Source organism: Carcharodon carcharias, chromosome 11, assembly GCF_017639515.1.
Source record: "Carcharodon carcharias isolate sCarCar2 chromosome 11, sCarCar2.pri, whole genome shotgun sequence".
Lineage (NCBI taxonomy): Eukaryota > Metazoa > Chordata > Chondrichthyes > Lamniformes > Lamnidae > Carcharodon > Carcharodon carcharias.
The window spans coordinates 28,027,075-28,039,242 of NC_054477.1; the positions used below are offsets into that span (position 1 = coordinate 28,027,075).

At 46.3% G+C, this 12,168-nt stretch overlaps 1 protein-coding gene across 1 annotated transcript in view; it reads right to left on the bottom strand.

The window, feature by feature from the left end:
- LOC121283860 (von Willebrand factor A domain-containing protein 3B-like) overlaps positions 1-12,168 on the bottom strand; it is a 330,503-nt gene that overhangs the window by 56,625 nt on the left and 261,710 nt on the right. The window contains 3 exon segments of the mRNA XM_041198660.1: positions 7,967-8,147; positions 8,235-8,318; positions 12,045-12,151. Coding sequence (XP_041054594.1) covers positions 7,967-8,147; positions 8,235-8,318; positions 12,045-12,151 — 372 coding nt within the window.

The window sequence follows — 12,168 nt, forward strand, 5'->3', positions numbered from 1 at the left end:
ACTGCAGTGATGTGTAAATTCTAATATGATCTACAAGTTTTGCCAAAGAAAGCTTTTCCAACATGTCTGCGATGCTCTATAGCTGTAAAATTGAATTGAATTACAGCAATACATACAGAATTCAAAATAAAAATTTCAGAAAATTCAAAGGAGATGAATCAGCATCTGGAAGCAAAAGACAAGTTAACCATTGGCGCAACTCTTCATTATAATTGTACATTAAAATTAACTCCTCATTAATTAATTTGGGAATAATGTCAAAAAGTTCTTCACCAAATGAGTGATTAACACACGGAATGAAATCTTGGCGGAGGTAAAATGGCAAAGTGTTTATGTTGCAAGACTTGTAATCCAGAGGTCAGGCCCAATGATCTGGAGACAAGAGTGCAAATCCCGCCACTTAAACTGGTGGAGTTAAATTCAATTTAGTAAATCTGGAATAAAAACAATAATCAGCAATGGTGACGTTGAAACTAATGGATTGTTGTAAAAACCCATCTGGTTCCCTGAGGTCCTTTTAGGGAAGGAAACCTACTGTCCTTACCTGGTCTGACCAACATGTGGCTCCAGACCCACAGAAATGTGGTTGACTCTTAACGGTCCTCTGAAATAGCCTAGCAATTTGTTATATTCAAGAAGATACCCACCACCACATTCTCAGGGGTGGATAATGAATGCTGCCCTTGGCAGCAATGCCCACATCATGTGAATGAATTTCTTAAGCCCTCCTGGAAACATTTAAGATGGAAAACTGTATGTTATTTTTGTGTGGATTACCTTTCATGGGATGTGGGCTTCACTGTATGGGCCAGCATTCATTGCCCATCCCTAGTTGCCCTTGAGAAGGTGGTGGTGAGCTGCCTTCTTGAACCGCTGCAGCCCATGTGGTGTAGGTACACCCACAGTGCTGTTAGGAAGGGAGTTCCAGGATTTTGACCCGGCAACAGTGAAAGAACAGCGATAGATTTCCAAGTCAGGATGGTGAGTGACTTGGAGGGGAAAGTTCCAGGTGGTGGTGTTCCCATTTATCTGCTGCCCTTGTCCTTCTAGATGGTAGTGGTCATGGGTTTGGAAGGTGTTGTTGAAGGACCCTTGGTGAATTCCTGCAGTGCATCTTGTAGATGGAACACACTGCTGCTATTGTGCATCGGTGGTGGAGGGAATGAATGTTTGTGGATGTGGTGCCAATCAAGTGGGCTGCTTTGATCTGGACGGTGTTAAGCTTCTTGAGTGTTGTGGGAGCTGCTCTCTTCCAGGCAAGTGGGGAGTATTCCATCACACTCCTGACTTGTGCCTTGTATATGGTGGACAGACTTTGGGGAATCAGGAGGTGGGCTACTTGTTGCACGATTTCTAGCCTTTGATCTTCTCTTGTAGCCATAGTATTTAAATGGCTAGTCCAGTTCAGTTTCTGGTCAATGGTAATCCCCAGGATGTTGATAGTGGGGGATTCAGTGATGCTAATGCCATTAAACATCAAGGGGTGATGGTTGGTTTCTCTCTTGTCAGAGATGATCATTGTCTGACACTTGTGTGGCACGAATGTTACTTGCTACTTGTCAGCCCAAGCCTGTATATTGTCCAGGCCTTGCTGCATTTGGACATGGACTGCTTCAATATCTGAGGAGTAGCGAATGGTGTTGAACATTGTGCAATCATCAGCAAACATCCCCACTCCTGACCTTATGATCGAAGGAATGTCATTGATAAAGCAGCTGAAGATGGTTGGGCTGAGGAACTTCTGCGGTGATGTCTTATAATGTCTTTTTAGACTAATACTGATCTTATCAGGCCTCCCTAAATTTGTCTCAGCAACATGCAAAATTTAAACAAAAATATTCTCTTAAAGATGGAGAATGAACCACTGATTACAACAGGGAGTAAGGGAAGCTGAGCACTTGGTTTCAGATTGGTGTTATTGAATGCTGGGATGAGGTTTCCTGCTCCAACTCTTGGCTGACAGAAGGAACAAAGTGCATGTAAATCTTTAGAAAGGGGAAGAGGTGAATACCACAAGGAGGATGCAACCCCTGCCAGTTAGATAACATGGCAAAAGGAGAACTACCTGCACCTGAGTAGAATACAATGCAAAGAAAAAATACAAAGACTTGCATTTATATAGCACCTTTCACAACTTCAAGCTCTCCCAAAGAGCCTTGCAGACAATAACATATTTTTGAAGTATGGTTACTGTTGTAATGTTGGAAACAGCAGCCACTTTGCACACAGCAAACTTCCATAAACAGCAATATGATAATGAGCAGATAATCTGTCCTTTTAGTAACGTTGATTGAGGGATAAATATTAACCAAGATAATGCACTTGTTTTTCTTCAAAAACAGTGCCATGAGTACTTTTCTATCTTCCTGAGGGAACAGATGGGACCTCAATTTAACTTATCATTCAGAAGATGGCAGCTGCAACAGTGCAGCAATCCCTCAGTACTACACAGGAGCGTCAGCCTGGATTTCTGTGGTCAGAGTTCCAGACTGAGCCTTGAACCCACAACTTTCTGACTCAGAGACAAGAGTGCTACCAACTGAGTTATGCCTGATACAATAGGACAAAAGTCAAAAAAAGGATTAGACCTTCTTTGTTAGCCTGCTTTGGTAGTCTTTCCCAAGATAATTCATATCATTAAATAATCAGATCCGAATATCCTGTCACTTTGTATTTATTTTAAATGAGCAATACAATTCTTTGTCCAGCGGTAAGCATCAAGTGTTCGTCATATGCCAGTTAGCATTTTTTTTTTGCTTTATGGATCAAGGGGAACAAGCAAACACAATACAAAAATTAAGCGTCCATACTGTGCTGACACCGTATCACTTGAGCTTTCTGAAAATGGGCAGGCATCATAAGCAATGAATGTTACCATAGTTACAGTCTGTAATGACAGATTAGCTGAATGGTATGTACTATAAAAGAATATTCCGTTAGCACAATAAATGCTGCATCATTATCTACCGCAGCACTATCTTTTTTTCAAATGGATTTTCTCACAGGTATTAATATTATCAGATAAAATGCTCAATTAATTGTGTTTTTTGTCATTAATATTGCCTATAAACACACACAGGTCATGTATTATTATGGTTCAACTAATGCATTACTCTGGCTATCCTTAATTTTTTTTCTTGTATTTTTCCAGCCATTTTACAACCACTGGACAATAGAAACTTTTCTAACAAGACATCAGAAATCTGGGGGCGAATTTTCTCCCCATCAGGGGGGTTGTGAGGGGCAGGCGCGGGCGGGCGTGCAGCCGATCGGCGCCCCTGATTGGCTGGGTGCCACCATTTTAGGTGGGTGGGCCAATTAAGGCCCGCCCAGTGTGACGCGTGTCCTTCTGTGTGTGCCAGCAGGGTTGTCTGAGTCAGGGGTGCACTGTTTTGCACATGCACGCAAAAGAACACAGAAATCTCCCTGAAGTGCCTTTAAGTTTAAACAGTTTAATAAGATGTTGAAAATTTTTTTATGACATGTCCCCTCATGCGAAACTGTCACATGAGCTGGGACATGTGCATTGATTTTAATTTAAAATTTTCTGAAAATTTTAAATCATTCATGAAACCTCATCCTGGCCGTGGATGAGGTTCCATGAAAAATGCGAAGGCCACCTGGGATCTTCGCCTGCCCGCCAACATTAAGGTTGGACGGGCAGCTTAGCTGATTGCCTTCGCTGCTTTTTAACAGGCCCTAATAGGCCTTTGGCAGTTCGGCGGGCATGCAGCTGACTCGGCTGCGCTCCCGCCATACTGAAATTCTAAATGACACGCGATGACGTTGAGATACACGCCCAACGTCACCCCACGCCATTTTACGCCTCGGCGAGCGGTCTCTGCCTCCACTCGCCGAGCCAAAGATTCTGCCCCTGAGGATGATTCAAACAATAAATATACAAATCTTAAACAAAGGAGATCCGTTCACTGAATAGTTAGAAAACATACTTATGTAATGCAATGTCCAGCAGTTCCGTTGTAAAGCGCACTTACAGTTAATGCAAAAACATGTTATACAGGAATTATTGCAACTGGATTAATTTGAGAACAACGTAGGAGATCGAATAATGCAGGATGGTCAACAGGCCAGCATTGATTTTAAGAAAATCAGGCTTCAGGCTTTAATATTCCCTCGGTTTAAGATAAAGCCATCTCTTAAATAACTGCATCTGGGGGCAGCTCCTTTCTCAGAGATTTCTCAGGCACAGGGGGTGGAGGATTGTCCACTTTGCTGCAATCAGCAGTGTTATTTTGTTCCATTTGACTTGGGAAAATCATCTCACATAAATACACTGGGTTCAGATCATACAGATTATTTATTACTCTAGCAGCGCTCTTTCAATTCCCCCATTCCCCAGACAAATAACTGCAAAGCAATATCCAGTATTGGTCCACATTATTCACATAATCTGCAATTTCTCTATAACCATTTCCACTGAACCAGTTTAATTGGCATCAGAAAAGCTATCTCCCAAAGGAATGGCCTCAGAAACCAGCCCAAAAAGCAATTCAAATTAGACATGTGGCTATGATCATAATTTTCACCAAGGCAAACCTCAAAACTATTAAGTTCTGAATGAGGTGATCATACTGCAAAAAGCATAAAAAGAGTCTAGCAATTCTCATTTCTCTAGAAATAGGAGAAAAATGTGTTTGGCTCCATTATCAATTAAGTGCTAATGCAAAATACAGGGCCACATCGGCTTCAAACATTGAGTGCAATTTCATTATTGCCAAGGAAGAATTAGAAACTGATCACAGTGCACCAGCAATAATGATCAATCGTGAACTGAACTGACAATGATTAGAGAAAATGTTCAGACAGTGAGAACTCATTAAATGAGATTCTGGAATTTTAAATACTCCCAGTTTTATTTATAGAACAGTTCCTAGTTCACAGCAAAATTAGTCCGGAATTAGAATCAGGCCTCAAACTTAGGCCTGAATATTTATGCATATTAATGGCATAGGGCACACACTTATTAATGATAGCAATAGTTCAAGCTATCTCCAAACAGCATATTGAAGCACAAAAAATAGCAAGGATTTAGCAGACAAAAAGTCTTGGCAGTGAAAATATGCTGCAAGAGAGAAAATGCGGCAGGGATCAATTTCCATTTCTTTAACAAAAAGGACATGAATGAAAATTGTTATAACAGCAGGATGAAATGCTAGCTGCCTATTTGCCCATGTTCACTGCCGCTGTAGGAGTTTGTACCTTTTCACAATTGGATCAACAAACATTAACAAAAATATAGGAGGTAAAGGACCAAGTTAGATTTAAGTTAAGGATCGATCATTGGAAAAGCCACACAGTATTATACAGCTGTAGAGGTCAATCAAAAAGTGGGTAAGACCAGGCATTGATAGGCTTAGCAGGGAGAATAATTTCAAAGTATCAACACAAGAAAGGGAAAAAAAGGCTTTTCTTCCTCCCAACATGTACCAGCCTTTGTAAAAATGTATCTGTGAAAACCACAGGCCTGCACATGTTCAATTCAACAGAAGCTTTTCAGACTCACTGGGCCAAACTTTTGCTCCCGAGTTGGAAAATTCCCAACTCTGCAAACCCGACTTGGGAGGAGGTGCCCTGGATCTTCGGATTTTCTTTCAGGGGAACTGGTATTAACTAGAGTCAGACCCACGACCCCGGAAACCGTGCAGCGGTGCCACAGGGGCTGCCGGGTGCCAAGGCAGGCTGGGTTAAAAGGCCTAGCTCGGTACTCTGGGAATTTATCCCAGTTACAATAAACAAAATAAAACAAAAAACAGCCAACTATGCCTTCTACGTATCTTCATTGCCTCTCATAACCTTCCATGCCAAGCTATGCCCTTCTAACTCCATGGCCCTTTATAGCACCTATGCCAACCTAATGCCAATCATGCCAACCTATACCCCCATCCACCATCCTTTGTCTATAAACCCTCTATGCCATATCATCCAGTATCCAGTAATGGGCAGAACTTAGGAGCCATGGTGAGATAAAATAAAACAAAGTTTTGAGTGTCTACTGCAGGCTTCACTATATTAAAACACTCTCATTTATAAAAAAAACCCATTCAATACATTTAAATTCCTTCAAGCACTTAATTCCTTATAAACAAACAGCTGCTTCAAGTACTTAATCCCTTATGAAAACAAACATTTGTATACATCGCCCCACATCAAAGAATTCATAATCATTTGAAGCTGTCAATCAAACTTAACTTATAGGCCCCCCCCCGCCCCTAAACTGTGAAATGATAGGTTGTGGAATCAGTCATGCAATACTAATCTCATAATGATAACCCTCAGGTTTATGTTAAGACAGGTGGTGAAATTGCAAGCAGCCACAAGACCTGACCTCTCCCAAAAGGCACATTAACACTCCCAAAGGGGTACCCGAACCTCTTCAAAAGGGCACCTTGCCTCTTCAAATACCTCCAGCAGCTTTAGATCTTTTCTTCAAATGTCTAAAGCCCACAAGTCACATTTTGGACATCCCAGTAATGAAAACTGCACCTGCTTGAAGGCAGCTGCACTTTTACATGTGCAGCTGCCTTGGTGAACCATGGATGTGCAAACTACAAGCTGCCTCCATTCCTCAACCACCCCCACCACCCCCTAGCAAAAATTGTAGGTGCCGGGTTTGGGGGCGGGACTTCCAGAGTCAGTGCTCTAACTGGCAGTTTGGCTAAGGCACGGAGTCCTTCTGGCTTTGCAAAAATTCAGCCCTCTGATGGTGGAGTTAAAATCTGTCCTAGAGCCATGCATCGTGTTGCACAATGATTAAGTAAAGTGCCAACATAGCTAATTAAATATTCTGATGGAGTTTGAATAACAGGATCATTTATTCCCATGCGTTGCAGCAGCTGGTATAAGACTTGACACCTCATTATAATATGAGTTGATTGCACACGTCTTGCACAGTTAAATCAGTACCAAACCATCACAATGAATCTTGCAATCCAATGTTGTTCCTTAGAGATTTCTCTTTTAACCGAGTTCTTAAATTCCTCTTCACAGACCAAGGATAAGGAGATTTAAAGACAGACAAACAAAAAAACATGTTTCTTCTTTATGTTTCAGAAATACACTTGTTAAATCTGGAAAAGCCAATGCCTCTGAATTTACTCATATTTTGTATAACACGAGGGCCAATATCACGGGAACATAGCAGGCCAGGAGTAGACCATTAAGCCCCTTGAGTCTATTCTACTTTTCAGTTAGATCATTGTTGTATATTAACTTAATAAACCTACCTTTGTTCTGTAACCCTTAATACCCTTGCCCAACAAAAATCTACCAATTTCAGTTTTCATAAAATGTGCTTGCCCGTTCTTGTGTGACATGAGGCTCACAGGGCAGAGCTGGCACTCATCTCAAAATATCACGATCCTGAGCATTGGGGGTGGGGGGGGCATTGGTTACAGGATGGTGACAATATGGCTGGATGGCCAAAAATCAGTTTCATGCTGATGTGAAAGCACAGCAGGATCATCCGACGGTGTCCGCCATGGTGGAATGCCAATCCCGCTGAAGGTCGATGTGAACCCATTTTGCATCCCAAAGGCGTGACCAGCACCCCAATGCCAGATTTACTGTTCCACTGGCAGGAAAACACAACAGCCCAGGACACACCTGGACAAGTGTGACGTGCAGAAGTCGGGACACACCATGAGGGCCTAGCTCCGATCACAGACATCCGAAGAGAAGGAGGTACTGGAACCCTACAGCTCCAGGAGCCCTGGAGAAACACGTGCATCACGTGCCGGGTGGATTCTCATGGACGTGGCTCTGCCGCGAAGCAGCTCTCAGAAGGTGGGAGGCCTCCGCTGATGTTCAGGTTTGGAACATCACAGTCTTGGCCATGGGCTGCTACGGATGATCAGGGAGTGGGAGGGGGAGGAAGGTCCAGCTGTAAGTGAGAGAGGAATTTGTTTCTTCAGTAAGATTTCCGTATGGAGCTGGTGTACTTGGTCACCGCCTTTGTGGCCTCGGACACGGCGTATTTGGCCAGTTCCCCGGGCAGTAGCAGGCGCACGGCGGCCTGGATCTCCTGGGAGCTGATGGCCTGCCGCTTGTTGTAGTGGGCCAGGCGGGGAAGCCTCGCCCGCGATGCGCTTGAAAATGTCATTGACGAACGAGTTCATGATGCTCATGGCCTGGGAGGAGATGCTGGTGTCCGGGTGAACCTGCTTCATCACTTTGTAGATGCAGATGGAGTAACTCTCCTTCCTGGCTTTCTAAACCTTCTTGCCGCTCTCGGGTGGTGTCTTTTTGATGACTTTCTTGGCAGCTCCTGCTTTCTTCTCGTCAACCGCGGTCAAATTCGACTTCGGAAACAGGGAGAGGAAGGTGCTCTGGGGGGAGGTGGTAGCAGAAGGTCTAGGTTTGACTGGAAAAGGAAGGTGCACAGGGTGGATGCGGGGGGATGAGTTCGGGAGGTGGGTGACGAGGGTGTTGGGAAGGGATGAGGTTAGGAGGGGAAGGGAGTATGGGGAGAGGAGGGAGTAACAGGGGAGAAAGCAGCAAGTGGGGAGGTAGGTGTAAGGCGGGAGGAAGGTGTAAGGGAAGGAGCTCGGAAGAGAGAAGGAGTTTGGAGGGGGGGAGGAAGGAGCCTGGAGTGAGTAAGGAATTCGGAGGGGGGTTGGAGTCCAAGGGGAGGAAGGAGCCTGGGAGAAGGAAGGAGTTCAAAGGGGTAAAGGTGGAAGAGGAAGTCTGGGGGGAGGAGAGAGTAAGAGTGGAGGACGGAGTAAGGAGGGGGAAGTCCAGGTGAATGTGCAAGGAAGGGACCTGTGGAGTCAATCACTACCTCCTAGGGAGCGAACTGAGAGTGGGCATGAAAGGAAAGAATGGTGAATATGAGAGGACAGTGAGCCAGAAAGGTGGGAGGGTGAGGGTGCAATGGTAGCGGTCGAAGGGATGGCGAGGGTGGTTGGTGGGGACTTGGAGGCAGACATGGACCCTGGGGGTGGGAAGGAGGATGTCGGGGAGGTCAATGTGGATGGGGATGGGATTCTCGAGAAGGTAGGGAACGTACACGTTCACCTGGACATGCTGGAAAGAAAAGGGTTCGGGTTGGTAGATGACAGTGGGGAGGTGATGCCAGGGGGGGTCGACAGTGCTGGGGGAAAGCACATATGTGACTGGTGGAGGGGAAAGTACGGGAACCTGAGCAGAAATGTGACTACCATTTTTCTCAAATCAAAAGCTTCATGTTGGACGGGCAATGGTGATATATGGGAGTGTGATCAGTGGGTGGGCAGAGATGCAGGTCAGCTCAGATGGGCAACTGAAAGTGAACTCCAGCAGACAGCATTGAGATGAGTGCGATGGAGGGAGGGTCTGTGTGCGTGGGACAGTGCTTGCACAAGGCTCTGAAAGGCCCTACCATGTACACACTTCTCCCTCCAGAATCAATTGTGGCCCAGCTGCTTGCAGCGGAACTGCTAGTGGTTGGGCTGGGGTGGGGAGTGAATGCAGGAGGGAGACTTGCGAAGCCTGTAAATGAAGCTAAACAACACATTATTCAGTGAAAATGAATATCTTTTCAGAGTCAAAGTGACAAAATGTGTTGGCCTGTGCAACCAACTGTGATCAGAAATTCTTAACTTCTTCTAGGCCTACCACTTCTAGCTGCTGCCTTGACATCGCAGTAAGGGTGGATGGAGACAACCTGTGTAATGGTTGGCCCTTTTGCTTTTGATGATTGGCGAATGTCCTCTGGGGAGCCAAGGCCTTGAGGCCCCAGCTTGCTTTGGCTGTCCTCCTGTGGTCCAGCTGCTCCCTCTGTGGTGACAGAGGATGAGGTTCAGGGGATCACAGGCATAGAGGACTTGGAGGGAGAGGACAAGCTCCGAGATTCCTGAATGGATGACCCAGGGGTATCCAACTGCTGCTCTTCCTTCCTTCAGGTGTCCGAGGGCCCCGGACTGACTCCTTGAGGGGAAGGAGCACCTGGAGGGACATCAAGGTGCCCCGTTTCCCCCTCGCATTGCCACTGCAGGAACTCACCCATGGCTACCACAATGGAGTGCAGGTCTGCACATATCTCCACTTTCTGCTGGACCAGGGTCTCCATGGCATCCACCATTCTCCCCATGAGACATCCATATGCGCACATGTGGGCATCACTTCATCAGAGAGCAGGTGGATGCACACCTCCAACTTGCATGCCACTATGCGTGATGTTCACCCACTTTCTGCTGTCTTTCCAGGATGAGCTGGAAGGCCTAATCCCGAGGCTTGTCATCTGACTCTGACCTCACAGATGCCTCTTGCCCAGCAGTCCTCCGTGTCCTGGGATCTCAGCTGAACCTACCTCCTCCAGCTGCAGACACGAGTCTGTGCAGTGACGACCAGATTGTGAACCCGAGGCTGCTGTAGATCCAGATCCCACTGAGGTGTGTGTCTTTGCACTGCTGGAGGATTTGGGTAAGCGCTGTGATGGGTCTTCCAGGCTGCTCATTTCCAGCTTTTCAATGGAGGAGGTGCCCTCTTGGCTGGAGGTGAGGACCTGGATAGAGCTGAGGGACTGGCTGGCTGAGAGTGTCGGTCAATTGACAGAACTCCCTGTGAACCAAAGTAGAGATAGTTAGTGCATAGCAGCAGAATTAAAAGCAGGAGAGAGGGCACTCACAGTTGCATTGAGAGAGGGACGATGTGATGCAGGATCCTCGGATGGGTGTTCGTCGCTGACTTCACTGTCACTGCAAGCATGGTCCACATCCTCACCAGTCAGCGCAATGGCATGGTCCTCAAAGTGAGTGATGGGCCTAATGTGGTCCACCCCACCCCTGGTCTGGGACCTCTCCCTAATGTTGTGAGCCAGCTTCCCCTGCATGAAGATAGATGGAGTGAGTGTCAGCAGGACACATGGCACTGCGTGGAATGTTTGTGTGTGGTGAGCAGAGCCATGGACGGGATGAGAGTGCGAGCTGGAGAGGGTTTGAGCCTAATGGAGAAGTGAGGGCGTTTGTGAGAGTTAGTGTTGTTGTCTCCTGGTGGATATGTGATGGGTTTGTGAGTGTTTGATTTGAGAATGATGAGGTGGTTGACTTACCCTGGCGGAATGGATGAGACCATTCATCCTCTTCCTGCACTGGATGGCCAACCTCTGAGCTCTGGTGGCACTGACCACCGCTGCCTCCCAGGCTGGATTGGTGACATTGGTGGACCTCCTGCAGCCAAAGCTAGGCAGAGGACATTGCGACGGCCTTCCACTGCGCCCAACATGCATCCCAAAGAGGCATCGCTAAATTAGGGGGCTGCCATCTTCTTTGCTTTCGGCGCCAGCTGTCGCCTGGAGCAGTCTGGTCTGAAGACATGAAGTAGGCTGCGCTCTGGTGTACTTTAAAAATGGTACCCGGAGCGAGGAAGCACTGAGATCATGGTGTGGCGGGCAAATCCGCTGGCATGCTCCCTGTGAATGCATAATTAATGAGGCTGGTTGCGCTGGGAATGAGACGATACGGTGCAAAAAGCTACCATTGCAGCTGACAGGTAAAACACCCTTTCCCGTGCCTCCTACCACACTTTGTTCAAATCTGGGACGATTCAGCCCCAAGTCTTTATTAACAAGTAGAACTATTTACATTTGCACAGAAAAGGGTGCAGGCTAGGAGCTATCTCCATGCTTAGGTCTTTACACATCTCTACTGAACACCAGACTGACCCCTGAGTCTGTGTCGTGTGCCTTCTTACATCACTGTGTGGGCGTACTATATTTAGTCCCACATTAATGCTGTATGTGCCAGACCCTTATACTACACTGATGGGGCTGTATCTCTTGAGCTTCTGCCTGGGCAGGCTAGTAGCACCTCTTATGTGCAACTTGCTTGGTGCTCTGAGGGTGCCTGACATGAGAAATGGCAGCCTCGTGCCAGTTAGCTCCAGGTGTTGCAAATATACTGGACCTGTGACCCCACAGATCAACAAGACGACAGGCCTAATGGTAGCTATCAGATCCCAAAAACCGTGAGAGATGGTGGTCTGCTTTCCTGCACCCAGTGTTTGAACGCTTGTACACTGGGTTCAGTATAACCTGTACCCACAACCACCTGAGCTGTCGTCTGTGGTTCCATGCAGGAGGAGACACCCTTTGGTCTCAGGTCACTTCTCAGGAAGCCTGTTGCAGAACCCAGTGGTACTGCTACACATTTCATACCTGTAAGAAGGAAAAAC